We start from the raw sequence: 16,302 nt of genomic DNA on the forward strand, positions 1-16,302 counted from the left end.
GGCCTCCTCACTCAAACCAGAGGTCACCTTCTGTGTGATGTCTTTATTTTCCTCTCAGGAAGGGTGGGGGTTTGATGGCCCCACTCCCATCCAAAGGGATCCTGAGGCTGTTTGGTGCTGGAGGACAAGGTGAAGGGAAGACTCACCTTTTAGATGTTTGGTTCTTATCTAGGTCACAACACCTGCTGCTTTTGGCCTCCCCTGGGGACATGGCACTAAGCAAGAGAGATCTTTGACCTCACCAGTGTGGCCCCTGCATTGCAACCAACTGGTTCCCCTCAGGGGATGTTTGTCCCCCATTCCCAGCAAGTCTCCCATGATCATGTTCTCCATGGATCAGTGTGCAAATATTGACTTCCCCAACCCCAACCTGGGCAGCATCTTCCCTGCCTTGGTCCCTGAGACTCCACAGCCCAAGGCAAACAGGGAAGAACATGATTTATGGCCTCGTGGCTGAACAATTTGTACCTCCTGGTGATTTGAGGGGGCCAGGGGGCATTTGAATGGGAAATGCAGATCCAAAGCTGGCAACACCAACCTTTGGAGCATGAGCTGCAGGAACAAAGGATCCTGCAAGGCACATCTCCAAGAAGATCCTAGAAGTTGAATGAGACCCTGTAGGGTAACACAGCAGAGGAGTGGGGAACAGAAGAAGGAGGGTGAGATACAAAAAGAATGGCCAAGCCAAGCTTTGTGTAAGTTTATTCAGCAAGACCAGATCAAAGCAGCCAGCCCTGCTCCTGGCAGGGGAAGGTCTCCTTCTTTCAGCCATGTCTGCACTGCACTCACATCCTGGAAAAAGCAAATGGAATGGTGACCTGCCCCCTGCAGAGGGGTTTGCTGGAGGGAGGGCAGTGTTGGAAAGTCTCCATGGTGTCTGGTGAAACGGTAGCTGGGAAGGGGAAGGAGCAGGACTTGTCTGAGTAAACTGAGCTTATCCCAGAGAACAGCTGATGCTGCTCTGTCAATCAGCAAAGCTGAAACAACACTGAAGAGGAAAATCTGCCTTCCCAGCTGGCCTTTGTTCCTGGGGCAGTGTCTGGGCCTCCTGTAGCACAGCCTTGACGGGTCCTAAACTCCAGTTAACTGGGTTTGGACTCCAGTGCCAGTAGGAGCTGGAAGCCCTCCCTCACTGGTCAGGCTGTAACTCCTGCTGTGAGTTTCTGTGCTGTTCAATCTGAAATTCTGCACTGCCATGAAACAGGTTTATTTCTAGAGAGTTTAATCTCTTCAGCAGCTCTGCAAAGATGGTGGGGCTGGGGAGGACTCACAGATGCTGCACCAGTATCACAACCCAGCTGGTGTAAATGCCAGAGGAAGGAGGATGAATAAAGTGTGACTATGGGAGTATTAGGGTGCCTCTCCATGCTGAAGATATTCTGGTAATTGCAGATCCCAGTGTATCAACCATGTTTTAAGTAAAAAGAAGGGAATGGGGAAAGAAGCCTCTCTGACATGTCCTTTCAAACACCTGCCCAGAGGAAATGAACCCAAGCCCTACCAGCAGGAATAAAGATTGCATTGCTCAGGGACCCTTCCACTGGTCTGAAACAGGACTTAATAAAACCTTGTCTGGTTCCTCACACATTAACCTCCAGCTTACAACAGCATTTTGGCACGAGGATAAAAATTCTGGCACGGCAAGTAAAAATTCCAGAGCCTGGTGTTCTCCCAAAAAGGATGGATGGTTTCAGAGGAAAATAACTGTATTTCTTGAGAAATTTCCTTCAAGCCCCTTATCCTTGGTTTCTGTGTACCAGTGCCCTGTCCTGGGTTTCCATGTGCCCTCGGAAGGACGTGCAGAGCCTGATCCCTGCTCGGGGAGCACCCCTGGCTGGCAGCTGCTGCAGCAGTGATGGGGGTGGTGTCACCAGGGCTCCCCCACAAGCAGCACTGCTGGGAATTCAGAGACACCCACATTGCAAGGAAGGGTTGGCAAATTCGGGAGAAAATGGAAACCTCCCTTTCGGTGTCAGAAATAACAGCTCAACGTAAGCACTTCTGCTCCTGGCTCTGATGCAGGAGAGGGAGGAGACACGTGTGTGTCACCTCACAGCCATGGGCAGCAAAAAGCAGGATCCAGCCCAGTGCTTCTTATTTTGAAGCTTTTACAGAGGGAGGGTCAGGACCCACCCAGCCCCTCGGGGAGGAAGTTCCCAGGTGCTGCTACAAGCCCTGTGGATCCTCCCGGGAAGGAGCAGTTGTGGATAAGCCTCCAAACACACCCTCTGCTTGTAAGGCTGTAATTAACTCTTACATTATTAATACCTATTTCCAGCTGGAAATCACTGCTACCCACCCAAACCCACTGCAACTCCTGAGAAAAGATGGATGTCTGCAGTTAGGATGCTTTAAATAGTGCTTTGACAAAACATTTGTTCAAGGCTTCATGTTTCCTAGTGCAGCTCCTGTGACTTCCTCAGTCACCCTTTACCCTTGGGCAGCTCCCAGTTCTTCTGCCCCGTGCCAGGACTGGTTATCCTGTGCTGATAGTGGGAATTGCAATGAAGGAATAACTGCCTTTTCCTGGCTGAGCTACACAACATTTGTCCTCATTTTTCTGAGGGAAGTTCCCACATGAGCAAACCTCTGGGCATGAGGGGTTTTGCTGGTGATGCCCAGCACAGACTCACAGAGGTGATGCTGTTGGATGGCCCAGAACTGGTGTTCTCTTGGACAAAACCTTCCTGTGACTGCAAGGGTAGAACAGAACATGCAACTACAGGTGCTACAGTTCCTAAGGAAGGAACCTGCTGCATCTTAAAAGGGAAGTACAATGAACTGACTGCTGGAATCCAAGCAGTGACAGATAGAAATGGCCTTGAGCTGTGCCAAGGAAGGTTTAGGTTGGGTAGTAGGAAAAACTTCTTCATGGAAAGGGTGGTCAGGCATTGGAACAGGCTGTGGTGGAATCATCATCCCTGGCAGTGTTTTAACATGTGCAGATGTGGCACTTGGGGATGTGGTTGAGTGGTGGCCTTGGCAGTGCAGGGGGAATGGCTGGACTCCATCTCAGAGGGCTTTTCCAACCTAAACAATTCCATGATTCCATAGAGCAGGGACACCTGAGCTCAGAGGAGATTTTCTTCCACGTTGTCCCTCTCTCCTCAATGCTCTGCTCGGTTATCCCCCAGTCCCACCCTGCCCTGCCCCACCCAAACTCACTCCAGGGGAACCCAGAGGGGAAGGGGAGCTCTGAGGGCTCTGCCTGAGGCCAGGAATCCACATCCAAACAAGTGCAGAGGAGCTGGACAGTCCCTGGGCAATCACATGTTTTCCACCAGGCACTGCTGAACCAAAGATAGGAGCTGGAGCACTGCAGGAAGGGACCCACATGATTTTGGGTCTGCCCAAACAACACCACAAAAATAATCCCAGTCTCTGAAGGATTTATCACTCCCAAACCTGTTTGTTTCCAGCACCATCCCCTCTGCACAACAAACTGCTATTTTCAGCCATGTGATGATTAATCACTTACTTTCATACTTTCACTTCAGTAGGGAATGTTTTGGATTATTTTTAATAAATATATTTAAAGTCTGTACAGTGTTGATTTGCTACATAACCTTTCATCACAAGGATTCCAAACACAGGAATAATTCGGTTAAAATTGAAAATGAGGTAAGACTGCCAGGCTATCCAAACACTCCCTAAGCTGGGTGATCCAGGAAGACAAACATGGATAATGTGCTTCACAATCTGCTGCTGCTGAGGGACAAAGGGCAGGTGGGGCTCCCAAGGTGGCTGTTGGCTCAGGTGGACCTGTCAACACCCAGCAACTGCAGAAAGGTCACCAAGTGCAAACCAGGACACAACACACTCTGCCATTGCTGCAGTTCTCAGCAGGCTGCTCAGAAAAACTCACTCCAGCTTCAAAAATGAAATTTTTAAAAAAGCCAAACCCAATGCTACCCAATTCAAACCCTTCTCTGGTGTGCCCTGAAGGTCTCTGAAGACCTGATTTGCAGAAAAATAATGATGAAACAGTCCAGCAATTCTCCTACAAGTGTCACGAGTGTCACTTGTGCTCTCAGACAATGGGATCCCTTTGTCAAACAGAAGTGGCTACAAATAATCTACAACTTGTGTTTCCTAAATCCACCAAAAAGAAAGAATAGGCTCCTTCCTATAGTCATGTAACATCACATTCACACTTCCACCATATTTTTAGCCATCCCACAGCCCCAGATTCCTTATTAGCATGGAAAAAAAGCTATTTCTGCTCCAACAGAACACAGTGACATCATTCCCTAAACATGAGGTGAATAAGCACCTACCTCTATCTGCTTATCTTTGAAGATGTTGTTGATGCTGTTGTTAAAAGCTGCTCCAGAAAACATAGAGGTTATTGGATAGGTCAGGTCTAAAATAGTCTTAAACACCGAGTTCATAACCTAAAAAATAAACAACAAAAAAAAGGTATTTCAGAGGTAAATATAGGGCAGAATCCATATGAATGTGAGCATTAATGGCTGCAATTCCAGAGACATCATATTCCAGAGTTTAGAGCCAACATGCCAGAAGCATCACAAGTGTGAGTGCAGAAGGTGCAGAGGGGGCAGAAATACACCTGCAAAAACCACAACCAGGAGCATCTTGTGTGGTACAGAAACGGAAAACCAAAAGCAGCAGCAACCTCAGCAGCCAGTCTGCAACAAAGCTGGGAAAATGTGCATTGTTTTGCTTCCCTGGTGCCCCAAAATCAGCCCATCCACAAAGCAGCAGCTCAGCCTCTGCACATGCACATGGATGGTGCAGCTTTATCCTTCATCATTTGTTAAACAACAAGAAGATATTATGAGTTATCTCCCTCTTCACCATCCTTTCTGCTGGTTCAGCAGTGTGGGAAGGAAACCATAAATCCACAGCAGAGGAATCCATCCCTTAGTCCATCTCCTCTCATTTGGGGTCACACCTCATTTTTCTCCCAGTCTGGAAGCTTTTCTCTGCCTCAGTGTTTAAGCACCTAGAAAATCGTGTCTGGGCTTCCTTGGGACTGAACAATGTTCAGTGAGCCACGTGTCACAGAGCTCTGAACACTTTCCATGGCTCAGGGTGGATAATCTGCCATTCCAAACTGAGTTATTTGGTTATGTATGTTAGGGACTCAGTATTTAGATACTGCTACAGTATCTCTGCACGAGCCAGAGAAACCAAACCCCATCAGGATTCTTAAGGCATTATAAAGCCCTTTTACAGCACACACCAGGCATTGTGTCTCTTTAAACACACATCTATTGGAATTAAGCTTTCATAGGGTTCTTTTTTCTCCATTTCAACAGCATTAATACACCTGTGCACTAACCTATTAGATAAAAGGATGAAAATCCCTGACCTTTATGGCATTATGACCATTGTATTTGTCTATAACCAGGGTATTGGTGTCAAATCCTAATAAATCCTAACAAAATTCGCTGCTTTATATATATTGCATCACAGTTAAAATGTAATAGATGACAAAAAAACCCAATTAATCCCTTCCCAATTAAATTGGGTTTCACTGGGCGAAATATTTCTATTGGATGAAGTATCTTCTCTCTCTACATGTTCTCTATAACTTAACAAACAACTTCCCAGAGAGCAGGGAATCATAGCCAGGCACAGAACATGGAACAGCCTCAAATCTGCTGTTAAAGCAGCTGTGAGCAACATCTGGCCTTGGCTTCACTCTAACAGTGATTTAAAGAGCAGCAGGATTAGCTGCTTTTAAATATATATATAGGGGATCTGCCCAGAGAATACATGCCCAGGTATAAAAAAAAAGATCCTTAAAAACAAGTATATGAACAGGAAATGTGGGAGAATGTAAAAGCCTGAGCACAAACCCAATTATGAACAGTCAGCTTCATTCACATCTTCATTTGGGGTTTGAAGGGGTGAGTACAGACATGCTACCCACAGCTGCAGAGTGAAATGGAATTACTTCTGTACTTAAAATAGGGCTTAGGTCTCTGACAGTAGTCACAATGATTAGATCAGGGGAAGAGGCATTTACAAAAAGCCCTTTATTTAATACTGAAGAAAAACCTCTCCCACTCAGCACCAACCACTTTCCTTGCAGCAAATGATATTTCTGATGCTGAGCCTCTACATTTCCCCTGCAACTAATGCCCACAGTGAGCTTGTCCATGAACAAAATACTTCTAATGAACAGTTATTCCTCAATATTCTCATAGCTGGAAGATGCCCTTCCAGCTGATGCTGATGCCAACAGCCTCCCTCAGCCTTCCAAGCATAGCTGCTCCCACCTCCTATTCCCAGATAAATCAAGGTTAAGGTCACCCTCTGGAAAGGCAGATGGAGCCTCCTGGTTCTTGCTCCACTTCCTACCAAGAGCTCAAGGGCCATGGGCAGGGACACCTTCCACTAGCCCAGGGTGCTCCAAGCCCTGTCCAACCTGGCCTTGGACACTCCCAGGGATGGGACAGCCACAGCTTCTCTGGGCAACCTGTGCCAGGGCCTCACTACCCTCACAGGGAAGAGTTTTTTCCTAATTTTTCATTAAATTCCCATAATTTTTTTTTTCTACAGCTCTGCTGCAAGGTGAGCTTTCTTTTAAAACAGACCTTCAATCCTAAAACCTTTTATTAAAGTGACCCTGGGGTTTAAAGCAGCTTCAGCAAGGAAGGGACAAGGTTCTGCTCACACAGCAGAAGGACAAGAGCAAACACACGGGATGGGGGACAAGAGGAATTTTCATCTCTGGCTATTTTGGGGTTTGATAGTAAACTGTGGTAAACTGGTGTCAAAACCCAAGACAATCCTGGTATTTTTTTAGTGTTTCTGAGTCTATAAAAAAAAGCAAAGGTATGGGAAAACCTGTCGCAAGACCAAAAATTTAAAACAGTTTAAAAAATTAAAACCACTTTAAAAAATTTCCAATATTTTTTTTAAATTACTCCAGAGAGCATCCAGATTTTCCTTTAGTGCCTCCTCAGCGTTCCTGTATAAAGTTTTAATGATAAAAGCAAAGGAATTCACACAGGAGAACGTTAAAGACAAAATAAAAACATAACTCAGGGCAACGGTTTCAGGTAAACAGCACTACAGGGATAGATTTATCCTGAAGGTAGGAATTACAGATCATGGGAGTTCAGATTTAAAGGCAAACTATTAAGAAATCTAAGAGTTTAATAAAATTAGAATGAATCCAAGACACCATAGGCACCTCTGAGGCAGGTAAAGGTGAGAAACAGATGAGGAGGTAGGGGTATGTTTAAATCAGATTTAGCCATTCTGTTAAATAGGGTTAATATTCATTAGCATCTCATCTGCATGATCATTAGTGATGTGATCACTGCAGGGTCAGACTAGGATGGTTTGGGGCCTCAGCTGGGCACTTCAAAGCAACAGGCACGTTGGGATTTTGCAGGCAGCCTTTTACCTGAATTTCCCAAATTCCAACTCTGAATTAGGGTTAACTTCAACACCCCAAATAACACAACTTAAATGGCAAATATGAACCAGACCACTACATAAAAGAAGATTTTTCTTATAGCACTTAATATTAAAAAAAAAAAAAAATAAAATTAAGATTTAACAAAACACACCCAGTACTTTTTGTCTTCTGTGGTTAATCCTCTGAAATGCAGAATTCCCTGTGCAGAGGGAACACTCCAGCTGGCTGAGCCAAGGGAAAAGCAATCTGCCCTGCTCTAATTGCTGGCTGGAGAGCAGCCTGGGGAATCAAACTTCCCAACTGCTCGAGGAGGTTTTAGAGATGCAATTCCGAAGTCCCAGAGCTCTGCTGTGCCCCTGGCAGGGGGACACTGTCCCCGAGCCCCAGCAGCTGCACCCAGGGCAGGGTCTCTGCAGCTCAGGGACACCCAAGGCAGGGTCTCTGCAGCTCATCAACCCCAGGGAAGAGACAATATGTGCCTGTTAATTAACACACGACCTGTAACGAACCTCTGAGTTATTCTGGATTCACTGGGTGTGTTAAAGCTGCTCTAGCCCCTGTTCCCTCCTGCTGTGCCTGACCCAGTGCTGAGCAGCCCCCAGCACTCCTTCACCCAGGGACTGGCACCAGTTCCCAGCTGATCTGGGCTCAGGAGGTGCCTTTCCCACACCATCCTGCCCGTTCCTTGTGCCCATCCAGCCTGGCAACGTTTCCCTGCTCAGCTCAGATCCTGGGTTTGTTTGCAGGGCTGGGAGCTGTTGTTGTACATAAATTCTGGCACAGGAACCAAATCAGAGTGTGGGATGAGAAGTGATGTACGAAACACTGCACCTCCTAATGATCCTCCTCAGCAAAGAGACCATTTGTGGGCATCCCACCCTCCCCACCAGCCCTGCTCCTGAGCCCCACACTGCTCCTCCACCTTCCCAATCCATCCCCACACTGCTCCTCCACCTTCCCAATCCATCCCCACGCTGCTCCTCCACCTTCCCAATCCATCCCCACACTGCTCCTCCACCTTCCCAATCCATCCCCACGCTGCACCAGGTCCCACAGGGGCTGTGGGTGTGGGCATCACCCAGGATGGCAGAGAACAGCTTGTTCCTTAAAACAACAGATGGAGGGAGCTGGGGGGGCTCAGCCTGGAGAAAAGGAGGCTCAGGGGGGACCTTCTGGCTCTGCAACCCCCTGACAGGAGGGGGGAGCTGGGGGGGGGGTCGGGCTCTGCTCCCAGGGAACAAGGGACAGGAGGAGAGGGAACGGCCTCAAGTTGTGCCAGGGGAGGGTCAGGTTGAACATCAGGGAAAGTTTCTTCACAGAAAGGGTTGTCCAGGCCTGGCACAGCTGCCCAGGTGGAGTCCCCATCCCTGGAGGTGGCACTTGGGGGCAGGGTTGAATGGTGGCCTTGGCAGTGGTGGGTGGACTTAATGATCTTAAAGGTCCTTTCCAAGGGTTCTGTGATTCCATGAGGAGTATCAGCATCCAGTCTAACAGCAGATTGATCTGACCCAGCTGAGGCTGCTGGTTCTGGCCCCCCATGCTGGGCCAGCCCAGCTGCCTCTGCAGCAGCTCACGGAGCTGGATGGGCAGTACCACGACAGGGAAAAACCCCCAAAAGGACTAATTTCTGGCCAGAGCAGCTCATTAAACCACAATATCTCCCAATGGGCAAATACTAGAGCAATGTCAGAGGCAGAACCTCAGGGCTGCTGCCTCAGATCCCCCACGTTTATTGGAGCTGTTGGTGCCAGCACAGACAGTGGCAGACATCAGATGGCCCATCATCCCACCCAGCCACCCCTCCTTCCCATCATGGAAAGCCTTTTAGCTTTCTATAACCATAGGAACCATACTCCTATAACCACATTCCCTTCCACAGTAGAATATTCCACTCTTTGTGAAATATTTATACTTTGAAATATTAATTCTCCAATTAAAAAACCCAACAATCTGCAAACATGAAAGCTTTGGCTTGTTTGCTTCGCTGGTTAAATTGAGGTACAGAAGATACACAGAAGCAATAAATAGTAACTAGTCTGACTTGGAATTTTCATATCCCTCTGTATTTTGAAAAAAGAGTCATTTATTTCTTTGCTGCTTCATTTGGTCCAGAAAACACATCCCATTAAAAACACCCCTTCTCCCAGCCCCAAGTGTACAACTAGAGATATACCAATTTCCAAAAATACCAAACCCAGAAATAACTGCAGGACAAACCCAGCGTTTGGTTTGATGGATTTAAAAGATAAATAAAAAAAGATCAGAGTTAACTAATCCATCCCAATGAAGACATTTCCAAACTGCCCCCAGGCTGAAAAAGTCAGGCTGCAAGAACCTGCACAAAGAGCTCTCAGCAATAACCTTCACCAGCACGAGCTGACAGCTCCAGAGGAGCAGGATCAGCAGGTTCTGGAGCAGGGAATGCTCAAGCCTTCCTGTATAATGTTGGCTGAACAAAGGAGCTCCCAGAGCATCTCCTGCACAGCCACCACCTCCCACAGTGGTCCTGCTCTGCAAAACAGAGGGAATGGTCCTGCAGCTTTGGCACACTGGGAATTTGGGGGTTATCTGATGGGTTTGTCACCTCTCCCACACTCAGTCCCTTTGGGTGGATCTCCCAAGAACCCCCAACAAACTCCCTGCTGTTCCCCACAGTGCTGGGGCTCAGGGAAAGGAGCCCCTTTCCTTGCTCATCCAACAGCTGTTGCAACACAACAGACAATAACTCAGAACAGCCACTGATAAAAAGATTTACAGTCCCCCAAACCACTCTGAACGTTCACTGTGATCTTAGAGAGAGGGTTTCATGGCTCTTTAACTTACAGCCATTCTCTGGACAGTGCTGTTACCAGTGGGACAGGCCCCAAACAGAGCAGGCTTTGCTTTTGTCATTCTCAAAGCCTTTAACAGTTTCTGGGTTGGATGTGGATCTATCAGAACACTCACGAAAGACCTCAGGAAAATCCATTCTTCATTAATAAGACGAAATGTTTGCTCTAAGAGAGGTCATCAACCTCTCCTCCTCCTACTTATTTGCAGATTTCAAGGTTCCAACACCTTAAACAGCCCAGGGCTGGGAAAAACTTGCCTTTTCCTTTGTGAAACGTTCTCTGAGCTTTGCAACTTGTGGTCAAAAGCTATCAACTGATTAAATGCCTTCATTTCATCCTTAACTATTCCTGGTCAAAGTGAGTGTGATTCCAGCTTAGGCTGGCAGGGTCCAGAGCTGCAGTGCTGGAAATGAAGCTGGCTTGGATGGAAGCACAGCCCTGGGAAGCCCAGGAAACAGTTCTGACTCACCTCCTGCACAGGAGATCTGACAAGGTAATAAACAACCAGGGAGCACTCTGGAAAACAGGAAAATTCCATGGCTGTAGCCTAGAGCTGGGAGAGAGGGCAGTGAGCCATGGGGTGCTGGGGCTGGAAAAACAGTGCAGGGAGGTACCACCACACACTCATCCTGCTCAGGGGCTGCCCTGTAAGCACTTGGTGGTGACCAACGTGGGAAATAGAGTGCAAGGTTAAAGGGGTGTCTGAATCAACTCAGAGCAGTTGGTTTTATGTGCTTAATCTTGAGCCTCCTCCAGCTTTGTGATTCCAGCAAACTGCTCTGGATCATAAACAGTTTATGTTTTGGGTGCTTCCCAACCCAGCCAGGCACAGGCAGTTCTTAAATAAAAAGCACAAAATCCACATTCTTCTTGCAAACAGTGACAGGGAGGTGATCAGAGCCCCACAGTGCTCTGCCCACCAGGACAGCACAAACATCTCAGGGCCTCAATCTGCATTTAGTACCCCAGACCATCCAGCCTGCAAAGGAGGTTGGAAGCCAGAGAGGGGCCCTTTGTCAGGGACTGTAGTGATAGGACAAGGAGTGATGGGCACAGCTTGAAAGAAGGGGAATTTAGGTTAGATATTAGGATGAATTTTTTTTCCTGTGAGGGTGGTGAGGCCCTGGCACAGGCTGCCCAGAGAAGCTGTGGCTGCCCTGGAAGTGTCCAAGGCCAGGTTGGACAGGGCTTGGAGCAACCTGGGCTAGTGGAAGGTGTCCCTGCCCATGGCAGGGGGTTGGAACAAGATGATCTTTAAGGTCCATTCCAACCCCTCAACATTCTATGATTTTATGATCTTACCAGGATACAGTACACTCCATCTCAAAGCCATGGCAGGTTAGAAGACACGTGGGAGAGGTAAACACTGTCCATGTGCCAACAACAGGCTCCTATTTCCCCCTAAAACCCAAGATCTGAGATGACCCAGAGCTTAATCTCACTTACAAAATTCCCTGGGTCACTTCATTTTCAATAGAAAACCTACAGGAAAATGTGGGTTTGATATGAAAATACAAACTTGTAACCAGCAAACCTCAGAAGTAACACCCACCTTCACCTTCAGTCAGTCTGAACCAGTTTCACCTGCTGCTAGTACAGTTTTTCTCCATCTTATCAATAAATAAAAACAAGGCCAGGTTGGACGGGGCTTGGAGCAACCTGGGCTAGTGGAAGGTGTCCCTGCCCATGGCAGGGGGTTGGAACAAGATGAGCTTTAAGGTCCCTCCCAACCCAAACCAGTCTGTGATTCCATGATAAATAAACTCACCCACTGAAGTCACCATTTAAAACAACCTTCCCAAACTTTGGGTTAACTATGAAAATAAGTTTTTGTTTGTATTAAATGTTGAAGGTTAAGAGTTTCTCCTGGCCCAGAGTCCCAGCAGTGTGAAGTGCAGGCAGGACCAGGAATGACACGTTTGTAGTTAGTTTAGAGAAGGATTACCTCTGTCCCTCAGTTCCACTGACAACTGACAGCATGTGAGAGAGAGAGAATCACACAAGAGAGAAACACATTTGTTGAGAGTCGGAAAGGAAACAGATTCCAGCACATAAAAAGAGAAGGTAAAACAAAGATAAGCACAGGTGAACACCCTGAAACAACATCCCTGTGCTGGCAGTGTGAGTGGGATCTGTGCACAGCTGAGTGGGGCACTCAGCTCCCTCGGACAGGGAGCAGCTCTCCCAGGGTGCCAGGAAGGGCCCAATCTGTGGCACAGACACCAACATGCAGCTGGGTTCACCTTCCCTGGGTGCTGCCAGGGCCGTGCTGGGCTCTCCCTCCACCATTCCTGTGCTCACCATGGCCCACTGGCGGGCTTTGATCCTCATCTGGTTGTAGCTGCGCTCCTCGGCGTACAGGGCGCTCATGAAGGCGCCGATGGACGTCCCTCCAATCATGTCCACGGGGATTCCAGCTTCAATCAGTGCCCTGATAACACCCACCTGGGAGCAGCCCCTGTGCCAAGGGAGGAAAGGAGAAAGCCATTATCAGACAAGCAGCCACTGAAAGGATTGAAGACGTGAATGGCTCTCCCAAGGAAGCGGAGCATGCGCCGCTGAACCGCCAGTCTGTTCCCAAACGAGCCCCAGTGCCAGGAACAAACACTGTGAATGCAGGAATCTTCAAACAGACTCCTTGAGGATCTGAGGGAACACAACCACACAGCCTGGCTTGGGTATGAAAGGCAGTGAGATGAAGCAGCCAAGAATGAAGCCAGGATAGGAGAGGGGAGAGTCAACATGGCTTTGAGGGAGCAAAATCTACTGTGGTCCTTCCAAAGCAGCCAGGAGTGGCTGGATTTCAGAGCTCTTTCCACAAATTTCTTTTTCAGTGGCTCTTCTCAGAAACTCAGCCAGCCTGGGATCATGGGAGGGGGCACTGCATGGATTAATAACCAATGTGAAGATGAAAACAAAGAGCAAGAAGAGATGAACAGCCATGAGAGGGCAGAGGTTTAGTCTGCACACAGACCCAGGAGAGGGGCAGATGATTGAGGATGATACAAATTCCTTCAGGAGAGTAAATGTATTCCTTGATTTCAACAAGTGCAGAAGCAACTCAGAGCAATGATGGAATCAAGTGATAAACAACAGATGACCCTCAGATGGGACAAGAGGAAAACAGAAGCAGCAATGCCCCTACAGCAACAAGCCCTTATCCAGCTCCGCTCACATGGATTTGGGAACCACTGGGAAACATTAACCTACTGTTCAGTGCAAATTCAAGTGGCAAATCAAAGTGACCAGAATAAAACAGAAAACATAAGAAATATACATCCAGGATGGATTGGCATTTGGAAAACAGTGAGCAAGCTCAGACTTCTCACCCAAAAAAGAAGGAGCGGAGCTAGAAAATGACAGAGAGAAGCACAAAAGATGACCAGAATATGGGAAGGACTTCACATAAGAACAAACTAAACTCAAATCACTGACTAGAGAGGACCCTGACTGATGGGAGACATGCAATGATATCACCAGGCAGAGATTTTAATGCAAAGGAAAGAATTCACAGACAGGTGTATGTAAAGCACAAATTGGGGAAACCACTGTTACCACATGCTGAAGAGGTCAAATCACAAATGGATTTAAATGTGGAAAGGATGAATCAAAGGTACAGGCTGTCAGTGGCTACTAAAGAAGACAAATGGGAGGTGCAGGCTGGTGTTCAGGAGGCTCAGAAGCTGCTAATTGCTGCAAATACTCGTTTCTGAAGCAATCACTGCTACCCCCCATCAGAAATGAGAGAGCAGAGGTGGAACGTTTGGTCTGATCCCATAAACACCTGATCAAATCTGATTTTCTATCCCCTAATGGGAGAAAGATCCCTGTCCATCCTACAGAAGCATTACAGAAACAGAGGAACTGGCACTGGAGGCCCATTGCCTTCAGAGCAGCCCAAAATTACAACCTCTGCTTTCAAATGCTTCGTCTAAAGAGCACAAAGCATTTGGATTAGCTCACCCCACCTGGCTGGATGCTGTGCAATCTAAGCCATACAGCAGTAAAAACCTTCCTTTTCCCGTTTTCATCCCATTTTTCTGTCCCTGGTTTGCTCTATTTCCGTCCTCCTTCCCCCCTTGCTGTTTACATCCTATAAATACTTGCTGACAGCTGCCAAGTCCACCATAGGTGTCATTTGGCCAAGTTATGCTGAACACATTCTTTCCATCCAAATAAATCCCCTCCAGCTGCTGAAATGCTCTGGGACAGGTTCGTGGTTATCCTGGTGTAAATGACTTCAATGACAGGCCCGAGCTGGTGTAATCCAAGAGCAGAAAACAGCTCATTTCCCTTCCCTCTCCAAATTTTCCTTCCCCTCTTCTCCTACTGCTTTTTCTTATCAGATGCCCTGAGTTAACAGAATTATGTTTTCATCCTGCCATTGTTTTCAGGCTTCTCTTTTTGCACTCTGCTGCTCTTGCCTGGCAATTCCCGCTGCCTCAGCCCCGGTGTTCCACCAAGGAACAGACCTCACCCCACCAACCTGCTCCCTGGAGACAGCCCACATCATGTGGGGTTTTTAAGACATGTTAAATACCTTCAAGTATTTCCTACTTGGAGGACAATTTTAAACTGCCCAGGACCAGCTCCAGGTTGGATTCTCTCCCTTTAACTGGTTCTCCTAATTCACACGTCCATAAAATAAGAGGGATTTGATGTGATCACTCTGGATTTGTTCCTGCTTTGCTGCATGATGCCTTTGAATGCATAACAAAAGATCATTATTGCTTATATTGGCAAGCCAGCCCCTCCATGCTGTGCATCCACAGGGTCCCTGCCAATATCCAGCTAAACGTGTGACAGCCACAGGTCTCCAGCAGACACATCGATCCCACAGCACCGACCTACAGGATGGGCATCAAAGTACTTTTCTTGCTTGTAAAGGGACACCCTGTAAGCTGCCAGACTAAATTTTGTTTCATTTATACACAATCACAAAGCTGATTCTCTTCCAGCTCCAGCACCCTGAGCAGGAGCATTTGTGAGGGAATGTATTTGTGCAAACCAAATCCTGAATCCCCCCATTTCTCCACGTACCACCCGGCCTCCTGAAAGATATAAATGGGGTTTTTTTCCCCCCCTCCCTACAGCTTGAGGCCATCTTTACCCGAGCAACATGAAAACTTCTCCACAACTCCTCACAGTTGGTTCTCTCTTGGCCACTTCTCCGCAGCTCCCAGCTCCACAAACAGGGCAGGCTGCCAAGGGAGCCGTGTGCTGTGCCAGGGACACACATCCTGCTCCCTGCCAGCGAGCTGGAGCATCCCAGGGAGCTGGGCTGGGCAGCTCTCAGGCTGCAACTGAAGAGGAAAACAAACTGAAGCCAGGAGCTAGATCTGTGTTAACAGCCAGAGTACCAGGGAAATAAAAACCAGGGATCGTGCACTCCTTGTAATACCAGGCCCGATTTCACAGGGGACTTGTCCTGGCTTAGGGCAACATGTGAAAGTACAAGTGTTGGGACAAAGGGAGGGAGATCCCTCGTGCCAGTGCTGTACACACACAGCAGTGCCAGGAAGGGACAGGGAAAATCTCCAGTTACCTGGATGACGTGGAGCTGAATGCCACTCACTCCAGGTGGAAGGAGGACAGGAGAGTCCTGTTAGCCAGGAGGAAGGAGCATCCCAGAGAGGGGATGCACACACTGTGTGTCACTGGAGCTGCACACACAGCTGTCCTTCACCTTAATGCTGCCTGAAGGTGCAGCTGATGGAGCATCTCCCCTGCCAGGAGTGATGCCTGCCCCAGGACAGTGACAAGGACTCCTGGCAGCGAGGACAAGTGACCCACAAGATGGTTCTTAAATAATCTGCACCAGAACCCAAAGATTTGCCCAAGGAGTGCAGAGTCTGTATATTAACAGAAACTCTTTTCTACTGTGTATCACTCCCCAGGACAGGCCTGATCCATTAATGCCCTTTGCAGAGAGAGCAGAACTGGCACAACCAGTGTGAGAAGGAGCTGGAAATCAGAGCCAGGCTCTGCTCTCACCCTGCCACTGCCCCAGCCTGACCTGAGCCAGGCAAGGCTGCTCTGGGCATCAGCTGCCCCAGGGGCTGCTCACTGCAC

The 16,302-nt window shown here is 47.9% G+C and overlaps 1 protein-coding gene across 2 annotated transcripts in view; it reads right to left on the reverse strand.

Annotated features, from left to right (window-relative positions):
• Window positions 1-16,302, reverse strand: part of PNPLA7 (patatin like phospholipase domain containing 7) — a 133,189-nt gene that overhangs the window by 21,781 nt on the left and 95,106 nt on the right. For both annotated transcript variants that reach the window (XM_051807885.1, XM_051807883.1), the window contains exons 27-28: window positions 12,532-12,688; window positions 4,278-4,394 (exon numbers count right to left, since the gene is read on the reverse strand). In XM_051807885.1, coding sequence (XP_051663845.1) covers window positions 4,278-4,394; window positions 12,532-12,688 — 274 coding nt within the window. The remainder of the gene's footprint in view (window positions 1-4,277; window positions 4,395-12,531; window positions 12,689-16,302) is intronic.

Source organism: Manacus candei, unplaced genomic scaffold (genome assembly GCF_025592945.1).
Source record: "Manacus candei isolate 608988 ecotype Guabito, Panama unplaced genomic scaffold, ASM2559294v1 h1tg000071l, whole genome shotgun sequence".
NCBI lineage: Eukaryota > Metazoa > Chordata > Aves > Passeriformes > Pipridae > Manacus > Manacus candei.